The sequence below is a fragment of the Amia ocellicauda genome, chromosome 5 (assembly GCF_036373705.1).
Source record: "Amia ocellicauda isolate fAmiCal2 chromosome 5, fAmiCal2.hap1, whole genome shotgun sequence".
Taxonomy (NCBI): Eukaryota; Metazoa; Chordata; class Actinopteri; order Amiiformes; family Amiidae; genus Amia; species Amia ocellicauda.
The window spans coordinates 43,386,727-43,402,383 of record NC_089854.1 but is presented as its reverse complement, the minus strand read 5'-3'; the positions used below and the strand labels follow the sequence as shown (position 1 = coordinate 43,402,383).

The following is a 15,657-nucleotide window of genomic DNA, read 5'->3' as shown; positions in this document are numbered from 1 at the left end:
AGACAGCGGTAGGTGAGGTTCAAAGTCTTGAACTGAATGCGTGCCGCTATCGGGAGCCAGTGGAGGGAGCGGAGCAGTGGAGTAGCGTGTGCGAATCGTGGCAGAGAGAAGGAGCGGGCCCAGGATGGTGCCTTGGGGAACGCCTGTGAGGAGAGGTTGGGGGGTGGATGAGGAGCCTTGCCATGTCACTTGGTAGGTCCGGTCACTGAGGTAGGAGGAGAACCAGGTGAGAGCAGTCCCAGAGATCCCAAGGTCAGCGAGGCAGGAGAGGAGGATGGAGTGATCAACGGTGTCAAATGCTGCAGAGAGGTCAAGGAGGATGAGGACTGAGGAGAGGGAAGCTGCCCAAGCAGGGCTGAGGGAGTCAGTGACAGCCAGGAGAGCTGTCTCAGTGGAGTGAGCTGTGCGGAAGCCAGATTGCAGAGGATCAAGGAGTGAGTGTTGGGACAGAAAGTCCGAGAGCTGATGGTGGACCGCTCGCTCAAGAGTCTTGGAGAGGAAGGGAAGTAGGGAGACAGGGCGGTAGTTCTGAGGAGAGGTGGCATCAAGGGTTGGTTTCTTGAGCAGTGGGATGACAGCAGCTTGTTTAAATGCAGAGGGGAAACAGCCAGAGAGGAGTGAGGAGTTGAGGAGGGAGGAGATGAAGGGGAGAAGATCAGGAGCGGTTGCTTGGAAGAGACGAGAAGGGAGAGGGTCCAGGTCGCATGTTGTGGGTTTGTGACGTAGGAGGAGAGCAGAAACTGAGAGAGGTGAGAATGAAGAAAAGGAAGTTTGGTCGGTGGGAGGTTTCGGTGTGATGGGAGATGAGGGTGGAGTATTGAAGAGCCTGTGGATGTCTGCAATCTTGGAATCTTGATCTCTTTCTGAAATCAGAAAGTGAATGTATTGTGTCGTGTTGAACCGAATGACACAATAGATTTGTCTACCGATTTCAGAATTGGTTCGTCAAAGCATCCGTGACTTCTGCGATACATTTTGATATTGAGGCCTGTGAAATACCTTTTCTGTCACCGTTAGACTCAGAGGTCTGTGACAGCCTGTAGGCATAAAAATGTAGTAAATACACGAATTGCATGATTCCTTGTGGTGGGTGATTCTAGATCATTGTGGACAATGTCACATATATCTAAAATTGTCTATTTGTTGATTCGGGGGGTTGGCATGATGCAAATTACACATGATGACCAGACACTAGTTGAATCTTTTCATAACTTGTTGACACATAGTAAACTGCAACTATGACATCATAATGCAAACTATGCATGATGACAAGACACCAGTTGAGAGCCTTTTCGCTGACACAGTTGGTAAACGGTTAGGAGTGAAATTATACACATAATTAATATTGCAGTGAAGAACTCACAATGGGCATACTGACTTTTCTGAGGCGGAAGAAGGAAGATTTTTTTATTCGAAAACTACATCAAGCTGCCACTAGGGGAAATTTGTCTAAGGTAAAAGCGCTTTCTAAGAAGCATGACCTCAATTGGCCTGACAAGGATAACAGGTAAGAAAGTATTATTATTATTTGAATACAATTATTCTGATTTATAGAGGAAGCTCCTGCCTTTTTAACACATGTAGCATAGCATACATTTAATAACTGATCTTTCTCTGCAAATTATTCTTGGGACACATTATTGCTGAAGCTAGCCTATATAGATTGATATTGTTTAAAAAAATTAAAACCTATTCATAGACCAGATGATGTAGGTTGGTCTCCAGAATATTACTGTATCAGCATGTATAATTATTTTGTTTTCTTTAGGAATAAATGAGTTCTGTGGTGGGCCATTGGTGTGTCATTGATCAGTTAGGAATTCAGCACAGTTTAGATATAGACTAGTGTTTTTCATTGCACTATAAATTAACATCTCTCTCTATATTATTATTATTATTATTATTATTATTATTATTATTATTATTATTATTAATTTGGAGACAGAGGATATGCCTGGATTTTGCTATAGCAACATGGCTACAGCAAATTATTCTAAATGCTGATTTTCAGGTCTAACCTTTAAGGGGTTTCATAACAGATGTCACCTTCTAATTTGTTTGCAATATGAAGTAATATCCAGTGCAGTAATTAGCCTATATAATCTTGGTAATAGACTAGCATTATTCAGAACTAGTTTTGCCGATGTGGCGGGAAGCCTGCAACTAGCAATTGAAGATTACAGTGAGTGTACAAACCAGAGTACAAGGGAGATTCTGTTTCTGTCTGTGTCAGATTGAAATGCTGTCAATATTACATATTGTGATTCAGCTGTTTAATGCTTGTGTTTCGCATGTTGTAGTGACAACACTGACAGGTAGCTAAATGGGACTGCAGGCAGCTGAGCTTTTGTTATTGTTGTATCTTTTGTCTCCAGAACACCCCTGCATATTGCCTGTGCCTTTGGACATGCAGATATTGTCCACTTCCTTGGAGCAAAGAATGCAGAGTTAAACCTCCTTGATAACAAAGGCAGGACACCACTTGTGACGGTAAGTCCTCCTTCAGCATCTCAATGTGTCTGTGTCTCATAAATATTGTATTCCCCCTGTTTTAAATGTAAAGATTCCCAAGATTTTAGTTTTTTTAACAGAAAGAAAATCAAACAGTGGAAACAGTGAATGCCATTCATAATAAGATGCTTTTCCACAACTCTGCCACATTTTCACTGACTTCGGTGAGACTGTGGCTAAAATCATGCAAATGCAAATGACATGAACACTGATAGACACGCCCATCTTAATTCTAATCCACAAAGAGTTTCCAATCTTCATCATCTGAGGGATTAAGGATAAGTATTTTTTTCCCCCATTCTCATTTAAGGCATTATAAAGACTCCCAGAGAGCAAAAATCCAATGAGAACAAATGAATAATACACAGTTATAGAGCAAATAACATTAATGTGCATGTATGTGAAGTTCTGTTTCATAGGTGCTGGGATGATATGCTTTTCACCCTGTCCTGAGTACTGAAAAGAGGACTATGCCAATATATTTTTGGTTGTACTTCTAAGATATGCAGTAGAAGACATTACACACTTTTGGGGGCTTTGTTTTTGCAGGCGGTGCAAAGTGAGCAGGAGTGCTGTGTGCTGTCCCTACTGAAACACAAGGCTGACCCAAACCTGGCAGACATCAATGGGAACACGGCCCTCCATTTTGCTGCCTTCATTCCTTCCATTCCTCTGGCTGGCCACCTACTGAGAAACGGGGCCAGCATCAATGCCAAAAATAAGGTATGTCTTTATAGTAAATATATAGTACAAATGTGATGCATAAATAATGATTATAATGGGCAGTAGAATGATGTGATTTAAAGATTGATGTTTTCCTCACTTTTAGGAAGGCTGTAGTCCGCTGCATCTGGCTGTTTCAGAAAACCACCTTGATATGGTATCATATCTGCTGAGCAAAGTTGCAGACATCAATGCAAGTGACAACTCATCGAGGTGGGCAGTATTTTGTTTCTCTTGAAAAGAAAATGACACAAACCTAGAAAAGTGATATCATCTGTTAGAGGAATGGATGGGGAGTGTTTTCTCTGTTGCTTAAAGAAATTAATATCTAGGCCTGGACCAAATCAAGACATTGCCCAACCCACAAATCACTGGATTTCTATAATACATATTAAAGTTGAATATTTTCCTGTTGATGATTTTGTTTTTCTTAGAACACCTCTGATGATTGCTGCTAACAACGGATACTTCCGTATGATCTCGATGCTTTTATGGCATTTTGCTGATGATTCTATCAAGGACAACAGTGGATGGACTGCCAATGACCATGCAGTGATGAATAGACACTATGGGTAAATATTGTTCTGGAAATAAACTGGAAAAGTTTCATTTTTGTGTGTAAAAAATATTTTTCTTACTTTTCTATAAATGTTCAAATGTAGCCATTTGTTTGTTGTCTCCCACATGAATATAGAATACATATATGTAACTCTCATTAGAATATATGTAATAGTTTTTCAAACGTATATTAGTTTTAATTAGAAATCGTCCTAATAAAAATAATTAAAAATATATATTACAATCATTCTAATGAGCTTTACATGTGAAGAGGGGATGAAGTACAAACATACTGAATCTGTTTGGATTATTTTCTTAGTCAATCACTACAGTAATCGCAGAGAGCTAAAGTATATGTTTAAGAAATTCAGTGACCTTTTCTTTTGCTTCTCAGTTGCTCAGATCTCATTATAAATCGTGGGACCAGGGGACGGCCTCCGCAGTCTGCTTCAAACAGCGCGGGAAAGGAGGCTGAGCGACTCAGCAGCCCGATCGTGACAGAATCTGCCATGACATTGGAGGGGCCTGCTGTTGACGGAGAAGGTGAATTTAAGTGTTCTTTGGGAAATCTCACATTTTTATTTTCCTGGCCTACTGGTCATCCCATCAGGCATGTTTGGGGGAAAAAGTATATTGTTTAGAATTTGTTTGTTTGTTAAAATTTCATAATTTTCTCCATGTTGTTTAAGCTCACATTGAAAGTTATGACTTGATAAGTGATCAGTTGATAACTCATTTAGTGCCACTACAGACTTTACATTCACATTGTTTTTCTAGATATCATGACCTTCCTTGATTCAGGGCCATGTTGTTCTTAATGATGTTGCTACTATTGAAAGTTCCCTAAGTCTTACCAATATAACTTTCTTGCATGGGGCAACCCATGTACAAATCACATTTAGTAAACAGGGTTTCTTTCTCACAACTGTATTCAGGCCAGGCGCCATGCCTGGCCAAAAACATGTCCAAACAATATTGAGATAAATGAGTCAGCAGAGAGTGATGTTTAAATAAACCCTCACATATATTTCTATGAGTGATTTTCTTGAGGTCAGTTTTTCTGCATAGAAATGCATTTCCTGAAATATATAGCCAAAACATCAAGATGAAGACAGTTTTAACGTTTTTGTTTCAGTCCGTTTTGCAATATGAAATAAATATTGAATATTGCAAAACAGACTGTTTGTTTCCATTGCACGGACGTCCTCTGTATTGACGGTCACTGATGGTTGGTTGTTAATTCTAGTTTCCTGTTGTTGTCTTTCAGCTCCAGGAGGCCAAGATTCTGAGAAGAAGGTAATTTCCGTTATATGTCCATCAATTTAAAATTTTGAATTTCAAGGCTGATTGGAGTAAATCCTTTTTTCTACGACACCCTGCTGTGTTTTCCTGTGGAATAAAACATAGGCACTGCTGGACTGTCCTCAGTCTGGTGTGCTTGGTGGAACTGTAAATACTGTATTATCATTTACTTTTTAATGTTATTTTTCATTCAGCTTAATAAATATTGTTGATTAAATTATACTAATGTATTAATTCAGTCTTTTTCTTAGTTTCTGATTCTGCCTAGGGCAAACTGTAAAGGTACCAGCCTCAATCAATGGTGTGTCAGTCATAGATACACATCCTGACTAAATCCAGTTCAATCCCTTTACTATCGTAAAGGTTGCATCCCTGAGGCCCCAGATGACCTCGGCCCTGCAGGAAGGGGTGCACAGCCAGGTGACCAAGGCAGACATCAAGGGTGTTCTGCAGCAGGAGAGACATGACACATCCTCTGAGTCGTCCTACCAGCCGGAGTCATCCAGTCTGTGGGAGTTGTCCAGCCAGCAGGAGTTGTCCAGCGAGCCGGAGGACATCAGCAGCTTGCCCCAGCAGCTCGACAAAGCTGAAGCCAAGACCAGCAGCCTGGAGTGCCACCCGGCCACCCTTTCCGTCACCCTCCTGCTGGAGACAATACAGCGAGAGAGAGACCTGGCCCAGGAACGCCTGGAGTCCCTGCTGCAAGCAGAGAATGTCCCGCAGAAGAACTTGGGGTTTCTGGAGGCACAGAACAAGGGCCTGGTCAGGGAGGCCTTGAGTGATGAGCAGGAGAAAGAGAAATCGGAGAGAGAGGTAGGTGGCCAAGAGTTTCTTACTTGGTTTTTGTATCACCTCTGACAAGGAATAGAATACATACAGGTAGATTGAGGGGGAAGGAGACTGACCTGTGAGTATCTGACACATTTGTAGCAAGGCATTATTTTCCAGGCTCAATTGTCCTAGACTCCATATTGGTCAAAGGGATATGGAACAATATGTAGCGTGTGCAGGTCAGAGCTCCCTACTTGGGATTCGACCCATATTTGTCCTGGGCAGTAGAGAAAAATTCTGGAAACAAAGGAATCTAGTGTTAGGTGTCATAGTAAACTGCACTGGTGTGTGACAGTGTTGCATGTATCTTGGGATTCAGTTGCAGAAAACCATGGGACTGTACATTCAGAGCAAGCAGCACATCCATGACCTGAAGAACGCTCTGGAAAGCAAACAGTGCGAGGTCATCTTGACTGTACAGAAGCTACAGCAGGTTCTGTCATCTTCCTCTGCGGCTGAGATGACCATCAAGCAGCTACAAGAGCGTGTCATGAGGTATGTTAGGTTATGCCGACGAAAATGCAGCGGCCAGTGGAAAATGGGAATTGAGAGATTTCTGTGTAGAATCGGATTCATGCCTCACAACAATGCATGCATTGCTGTTATGTTTTGAAATTAAATGCTTTCGTAATGCATTCCTAATGTGAAACGCATGCCTTTTGTTATTATCAGCACATTAATCTGTGGTTTCTAAAGCTTGTGTGTCCAGTGCGGCTCTTGCTTGTCCTGAACTCTTTCAAATTGTGATGTGGCTTTAGACTTGAAAGGGAAAACGCCAGGCTGGAGGCCACTTCCAACTACCAGAATGACAGAATAGAGATGCTTGAGAGAAACGCACAGGAGTCTGCAGTGGTGAGTAAGCTTTCCCTATCCACTTTGTTACATACAGTGAGGGAAAAAAGTATTTGATCCACTGCTGATTTTGTACGTTTGCCCACTGACAAAGAAATGATCAGTCTATAATTTTAATGGTAGGTGTATTTTAACAGTGAGAGACAGAATAACAACAAAAAAATCCAGAAAAACGAATTTCAAAAAAGTTATAAATTGATTTGCATGTTAATGAGGGAAATAAGTATTTGACCCCTTCAACTTAGTACTTGGTGGCAAAACCCTTGTTGGCAATCACAGATGTCAGACGTTTCTTGTAGTTGGCCACCAGGTTTGCACACATCTCAGCAGGGATTTTGTCCCACTCCTCTTTGCAGATCCTCTCCAAGTCATTAAGGTTTCGAGGCTGACGTTTGGCAACTCGAACCTTCAGCTCCCTCCACAGATTTTCTATGGGATTAAGGTCTGGAGACTGGCTAGGCCACTCCAGGACCTTAATGTGCTTCTTATTGTCCCCTTAGCAGAAAAACACCCACAAAGCATAATGTTTCCACCTCCATGTTTGACGGTGGGGATGGTGTTCTTGGGGTCATTCCTCCTCCTTCAAACACGGCGAGTTGAGTTGATGCCAAAGAGCTCGATTTTGGTCTCATCTGACCACAACACTTTCACCCAGTTCTCCTCTGAATCATTCAGATGTTCATTGGCAAACTTCAGACGGGCCTGTACATGTGCTTTCTTGAGGAGGGGGACCTTGCGGGCACTGCAGGATTTCAGTCCTTCACGGCGTAGTGTGTTACCAATTGTTTTCTTGGTGACTATGGTCCCAGCTGCCTTGAGATCATTAACAAGATCCTCCCGTGTAGTTCTGGGCTGATTCCTCACCGTTCTCATGATCATTGAAACTCCACGAGGTGAGATCTTGCATGGAGCCCCAGACTGAGGGAGACTGACAGTTATTTTGTGTTTCTTCCATTTGCGAATAATCGCACCAACTGTTGTCACCTTCTCACCAAGCTGCTTGGCGATGGTCTTGTAGCCCATTCCAGCCTTGTGTAGGTCTACAATCTTGTCCCTGACATCCTTGGACAGCTCTTTGGTCTTGCCCATGGTGGAGAGTTTGGAATCTGATTGATTGATTGCTTCTGTGGACAGGTGTCTTTTATACAGGTAACGAGCTGAGATTAGGAGCACTCCCTTTAAGAGAGTGCTCCTAATCTCAGCTCGTTACCTGTATAAAAGACACCTGGGAGCCAGAAATCTTGCTGATTGATTGGGGATCAAATACTTATTTCCCTCATTAACATGCAAATCAATTTATAACTTTTTTGAAATGCGTTTTTCTGGATTTTGTTGTTGTTTTTCTGTCTCTCACTGTTAAAATACACCTACCATTAAAATTATAGACTGATCATTTCTTTGTCAGTGGGCAAACATACAAAATCAGCAGGGGATCAAATACTTTTTTCCTCACTGTACCTTTCAGAATCGCCATGCCTTCCATATATTTAATGGATACTTTGACTATCTTATTATATTATTATATTACTATATTATATTATTATATTATCCTTTGCCTGCTGATAATTAATGTTTTGTTTATCATACATTTTTTCTATTCGACACATTCTTTACATCTACATCTGAACTTTCTCTCCCATATTATTGTCTGTAATGGTGTGTATTGCTGCAGGTACAAAATAGGTTAGAGGACAGAGCAACACACCTGGCGGACAGACTTCGATGGTATGTGGACACAGTGGAAATGTGCAGCCGCTTGACTGAGGACCGGTTTGTCCAGGGGTACAGGCAGAGGTTGGAAGAAGTCAACCTTATGTTGGAGGTGAACCATTTAATGCAGCACATTGGTTTGCTATGAGCGGAGGGATCAATGCTTTGATTTAGTCCAGCCCTTAGCCAGTTGTTGACTTTTTCTTCTTTCTCTCTCTCTCCAAACTCTGAACAGCTTCTCCACTATTAGAATCAAAACACCAATGAGCAGATTGAGGCAACCAATGAGCAATCAATGAGGTGACTTTGAGGAGTAAACTGGACCAGAGGATCAGAGACCTACACTGCGAGCTCAGCAGGATGCAGAAGACCCAGCGGGACGCAGAGGACCCACAGCAACAGGACTCTGCATTTCATTTTTTCCTTTTGCTTTCAACTATTTCCCAAAATATAACCAATGACTCCTTAAAATGAGTTTGAGTTTCAGTGTTTTACATTAAAGTATCATTCCATCCATTTTTGAAACTGCTTATGCTGGTGAGGGTCATGGGGAAGCTGGAGCTGATCCCAGCAGGCATAGGGCACAAGGCAGGAATACACCCAGGACAAGATGCCAGGCTATCACTGGGCAACACACACACACACACACACACACAGGGCAATTCAGAGAAGCCAATTAACCTAACCTGCATATCTTTGGATGGTGGGAGGAAACTGGAGTGCCTGGAGGAAACCCATGCACACACCCATAAGAATATGCAAACTCCACACAGGCACCCCAAGCTGGGACTTGAACTTGAGGCACCACCCACCGCACCACCCACCGCACCACCATGCTTAACCCCTTGCCCCTGAGCAGCGCTTTTGACTTGAAAGATAACGACATGATTTTCTAAAAAAAAACACTACGATCAAGTGATACACAAGTTACCATTTCAAATTAAACCAAAGCATTACATTAAACTTATTTATTTATATGAAATGTTGCACATTGCACTTACAGTGGGGGGAAAAACGTATTTGATCCCCTGCTGATTTTGTACATTTGCCCACTGACAAAGAAATGATCAGTCTATAATTTTAATGGTAGGTATTTTAACAGTGAGAGACAGAATAACAACAAAAATCCAGAAAAACGCATTTCAAAAAAGTTATAAATTGATTTGCACGTTATTGAGGGAAATAAGTATTTGATCCCATATCAATCAGCAAGATTTCTGGCTCCCAGGTGTCTTTTATACAGGTAACGAGCTGAGATTAGGAGCACTCTCTTAAAGGGAGTGCTCCTAATCTCAGCTCGTTACCTGTATAAAAGACACCTGTCCACAGAAGCAATCAATCAATCAGATTCCAAATTCTCCACCATGGCCAAAACCAAAGAGCTGTCCAAGGATGTCAGGGACAAGATTGTAGACCTACACAAGGCTGGAATGGGCTACAAGACCATCGACAAGCAGCTTGGTGAGAAGGTGACAACAGTTGGTGCGATTATTCGCAAATGGAAGAAACACAAAATAACTGTCAGTCTCCCTCGGTCTGGGGCTCCATGCAAGATCTCACCTCGTGGAGTTTCAATGATCATGAGAACGGTGAGGAATCAGCCCAGAACTACACGGGAGGATCTTGTTAATGATCTCAAGGCAGCTGGGACCATAGTCACCAAGAAAACAATTGGTAACACACTACGCCGTGAAGGACTGAAATCCTGCAGCGCCCGTAAGGTCCCCCGCTCAAGAAAGCACATGTACAGGCCCGTCTGAAGTTTGCCAACATCTGAATGGTTCAGAGGAGAACTGGGTGAAAGTGTTGTGGTCAGATGAGACCAAAATCGAGCTCTTTGGCATCAACTCAACTCGCCGTGTTTGGAGGAGGAGGAATGACCCCAAGAACACCATCCCCACCGTCAAACATGGAGGTGGAAACATTATGCTTTGTGGGTGTTTTTCTGCTAAGGGGACAGAACAATTGCACCGCATCAAAGGGACGATGGACGGGGCCATGTGCCGTCAAATCTTGGGTGAGAACATCCTTCCCTCAGCCAGGGCATGAAAATGGGTCGTGGATGGGTATTCCAGCATGACAATGACCCAAAACACACAGCCAAGGCAACAAAGGAGTGGCTCAAGAAGAAGCACATTAAGGTCCTGGAGTGGCCTAGCCAGTTTCCAGACCTTAATCCCATAGAAAATCTGTGGAGGGAGCTGAAGGTTCGAGTTGCCAAACGTCAGCCTCGAAACATTAATGACTTGGAGAGGATCTGCAAAGAGGAGTGGGACAGATGTGTGCAAACCTGGTGGCCAACTACAAGAAACGTCTGACCTCTGCGATTGCCAACAAGGGTTTTGCCACCAAGTACTAAGTCGAAGGGGTCAAATACTTATTTCCCTCATTAACATGCAAATCAATTTATAACTTTTTTGAAATGCGTTTTTCAGGATTTTTGTGTTGTTATTCTGTCTCTCACTGTTAAAATACACCTACCATTAAAATTATAGACTGATCATTTCTTTGTCAGTGGGGAAATGTACAAAATCAGCAGGGGATCAAATACTTTTTTCCCCTCACTGTATATACATTTTGAAATTACCCTCCCAGAGTAAAAAGAAATCTGGATATGCAAACTTGATTCTGCTGCCAGTCTTGCATCAGTAATCAAAATGGTCAAACCTCATGCAATTTAAGCATATAGTAGATTAAAATATGCTTTATTTGTATTTTTGTCTTCAGTACAAAACAGCAGATAAACATTTACTTAAAAAAAACCTTAAAGCAGTTGAAGTCCACAAGATGGATTTCTCCCCCAATTGAATATCCAGGTACCATGAAACCTCCATTTCAGCACTGCTATCATACTTTTTGTCATACTGGTGTGCATTTTCTGAATAAGCAAGGGGAAATGGTGCCCCCTTGCTTACTGGGTGCAAATGCACACCAGAATATGCAGTTGAGAGACACACACTAGCAGTAGAAGTTTGGACATTTTTGGAAAACTCCTGCTTGATTCACAGGGGTGGCACCACATTTTTTTTCACCAGTGCCCCTTATTTATTGAGAGCAAATGTGGTGAAAAAGTGGTTGTGTATGCATTCATATGGCAAAGAAATAACCATTATAATTTGCTTTCAAGTCAATGTTCCTGTTATTGCTTCACCTGTGTGTGACAGTTGTGAGAAGCTGACAGGAATTAAATTACTTACAAATAAATAAGTAAATAAACATTGAGAAGATTATACTGCGTTAAAATATCTGGATACATTTACAAATGGTATTAATTGTGTAGTAATGAATATAAATGATAGTGTCTCAATGTGTGTACTGCGGTCTGTGGAAAAACACACGTACATTGAAGACTTAATTTAATTACGTACATTAATCCATGGCGTTCCCTTTCTTTCCTTATAATTTTTTTTTAGCAGACATCATTACCCAGGTGTCACAAAATATACATTTTTTACAGAAAGAACACATACAATATACAATACCTTCAGTCCTTATGGGAAAATCTTTAACTAAACTATGTATATATGTACATAGGACCAGCCCTAGCCTTTGTGGGCCATAGGTGAGATTTGATTATGGGCCCCCCACCTTGATGCAAACATTTTAGTGGTGTCCATTTTTATGGTGAAGAGAAAATGATTAGGTCAAACTAAGACACACAAACATTTAAATAGTGCACATCGCAGAACATTTATTGCACTTTACCATATATGTTGAAAAAAATGATTTAGTAATAAATACAAATGTAAATAGTGTACTGTGCACATTGAAATAACAGCAATATCTAATAAACAGTATGACAGGCCGGTAAGTGTATGTGTTGTGAGAAGGACTCTTCTGCCCAGGTACATTTAAAGCAAAACAAAATGTAATACACTCTCAATTTGAAAAAACAAAAAAATAAATGCCTAGCCTTGTCCAGGCCTAGCTGACTTGCTTCCTTTCTATGACCACATCAGTTCAGGAAACTGACAAACACAGGGGGAGTCCTTTTAAAAAGTATTTCTCCCCAACCACCAGCTGGTGGCAGGATGACACTTCCCAGGTTAGTATGTCCAAGTGGGTCTTCAATTCTTAGTGTCCTGCATCGATTGAATATCCCCACAATCCCAGGTTCCCTAAACAGGGTTTTGTCTTCCCCAAACTACAGGGTATATTATTATTATTCAAGTGACTGTTAGCAATGGGTTGACAATTATACTCACTCACCAGTATACACTCTTACCCCACTATACACATTTGCAGTTTGGTAGTACATATCCTTCTGTGAAGTGAGAAGCTTGCAACAGGTTCTAGTAGCTCCTTAGGCTTATCCCAGCTCCCCCCTCCCCCCACCTGTGTCTACTGCAGGGGCTCCTGGGACATGTATTCTACCTTGGGCGGTCATTTCTTAAAGGGATGGAGCCCTGCGTGGAGCGGTCAACCTCCCAACCCGAATGCACCCTGGACAAGCCATCTGCGTTAGCATTTTTGGCCCCACTGCGATGTTTGATAGAGAACTTGTATTGTTGCAAGGCCAAGAACCACCTGGTGACCCGGGCATTCATCTCTTTGTTTTCTTTCATCCAATTAAGAGGGGAGTGATCAGTGACCAAGACAAATCCCCTCCCATCAGGTAATACTTCAGGGTGTCATTGCCCATTTTATGGCTAGACACTCTTTCTCCACTACTGCATAGTTTTTCTCTCTGGGTAACAACTTCCGACTTAAGTATATGACAGGGTGCTCTTCTCCGTCGATCACCTGGGATAATACCGTGCCTATACTGATTTCTAATGTATCAGTTTGCACAATGAACGGCCGGGAGAAGTCGGGAACCCTAAGGACGGGGTCAGTACACAGGTGGGTTTTGACCTCTTGGAAGGCTAGCTCAGCCTTCGAGGTCCACTTTATTTTATTTGGGCCAGTTTTCTTTAAAAGGTCTGTCAGCGGGGCTGCAATGGTCGAAAAATCAGGAACAAACTGTCTATAGTAGCCAGGCAACCCTATGAAGGCTCATACTTGCTTCTTGTCCTTTGGGGTCAGCCAAGCGCTAATAGCTTCCACTTTTCCAATCTGGGGTTTTATCTTTCCCCTCCCCACTACAAACCCCAAGTATTTAGCCTCTCGTAGGCCCACAAAACATTTATCTGGATTTGACGTGAGGGATGCCTGTCTCAGTGCCTGTACCACCTCCTCAACTTTTTGAGGGTGATCCTCCCACCCCTGTGAAAAAAACACTATATTATTAATGTAGGCTGCTGTGTAAGCCTCGTGTGGCTTCAATACCCGATCCATCAGGTGCTGGAAAGTTGCTGGTGTACCATGAAGTCCAAAGGGCATAACTCTATACTGGAATAGGCTCCATGGGGTGGAAAATGCAGTCTTTTCTTTGGCCTCCTCACTCAAAGGGATTTGCCAGTACTCTTTCATGAGGTCAAGAGTCATAATGTAATTGGCCTCCCCCCCCCCCCTGCCCCAATTAATACTACACAGCATATGCTTCTTGTAATAAAGTCGGTATTTATTTTTATTTTCTTGTATAGGAGAAAACATGCCCAAGCTAGAAGTTGCCTAATTATTATTTTTTTCGTATATTTTTACCAGGTATGTTACTTTTCTGAAGTTTTCAAATTTATTTTTAACACGAGGTCTTTGTAATTTTAAAATGGGGGAAATGTAAAATGCTATAAAATGGCATACAAGATTATTTGTTTTAACAAAATTCAAGAATGTTCTTGAAGTGTTTTGTGAAAAAAAAATGCTAATCCTTAAAAATGGAATGTTTGAGCATGAACATGTAAAGCTGATGTTTGTTATTTTGCTAAAAAATTTCTTAAACTAAAACTATACGATCACTCTGTTAACATGTATGAGAATGCTTTTATGTGATACTATGCATTGCTTGTATATTGTGATGGAGCCCTGTTTCGTCACAACAGTTTAGGTTAAAAACATCCACACCAAAAATACTCAGTACTGAAAATACTACAGTGCACATTAAAAAAACAATTCAAATAATACAATACTATCAAAATTATTCAGCTGACAACTGGCAAACTGCTATAGTAGTTAACTACTAGCTAATCATTATCATCATTTGGAAGACAACTGGCAGTAGGCTAGCTATCAAAGTAATGTGACCCTCCACCACAAAACCAGTCACATCGCCAAAATTTTTAAAAATAGATTATTACTTCATCTGATTGATCTGGATTATTCCTTTATAATGATATACAATTTGTTATGATAAATTAATTCCTCACAAAGTTATGATGTTTTAAAATCCCACTACTTGGAATTTGCAGAGAAAATTGCTGTTAAAGTTCCGCTGATATTCTCTTCATAAACTCCAATATACACTTGTATCCATCATATTTATATGAAATTTGGCATACATATCCGTGATGTGTGTTTTGACCACACTAGAGACACTGTGCTTGAATCACAGATTAAATTACCCTCTCCCTCTTGGGTTTACATGGTCTTAGTTTCCTCTCCTCTCTAATTCTTGCAATATTTTCCCAGCCGGCTTTGTAAGTGAGTGAGTGAATGAATCAGTGAGTGAGTGAGTGAGTGAGTGAGGTGGAGACAGAGATGCATTTTCTTCTGCACTGCAATACAGATTCCCAACCTAAGGATATATTATTCAATAAAATAAATCATTGGGGTGAAATCAAAGCCATGGGGAGAAATACTGCATGGGGGGGTCGGCGGCTGTAATCTAACAGGGAGTTTCTTTTCCTCATTTAAATTTTCCCATAGTGTTCACAAAACATTTAAAATATGCCTTCGAACAGTGATGATGGACTACTCCACTCACCAATAATATTGGGTTCTGGAGTTAAGAAGCAGCTGGCTGCACTCTCTTTGGTTATGTGTGCAAGTTGCCACGCTAAGTGAACTTATATTCAAGATTTGTTTTTCTTCATATATTTTACTGTTTACATTTTTTGTCAACAAATTGCTGCAGTGAAAAAAACAAAAAAAACATCCATCCAAAAAAATTTGATCCATCTTCTGCTTTCAAAATACAATTAAAGCAGGGTAAATGCACACTTGAAACTACAATATAAGTGCAATATTGTGCACCATAGTGACCCTTGTCTTTAAGCATCATAACTTAACAACCTCCTTTCATACTGTATGCCAATTTAAATTGTTACTTAAATGCACACCTTCTCAAGATTA

The 15,657-nt window shown here is 41.2% G+C and overlaps 1 protein-coding gene across 1 annotated transcript; it reads left to right on the top strand.

Moving 5' to 3' along the window:
* Window positions 1-1,364: 1,364 nt before the first annotated feature.
* LOC136749043 (POTE ankyrin domain family member B-like) lies at window positions 1,365-6,619 on the top strand. Its single transcript, XM_066702981.1, has 10 exons — window positions 1,365-1,507; window positions 2,376-2,490; window positions 3,061-3,234; window positions 3,341-3,447; window positions 3,669-3,806; window positions 4,187-4,335; window positions 5,060-5,088; window positions 5,458-5,907; window positions 6,245-6,420; window positions 6,598-6,619. The coding sequence occupies exons 1-10, from the start codon at window positions 1,365-1,367 to the stop codon at window positions 6,617-6,619; spliced, it is 1,503 nt and encodes a 500-aa protein (XP_066559078.1).
* The last annotated feature ends 9,038 nt before the right edge of the window (window positions 6,620-15,657 follow it).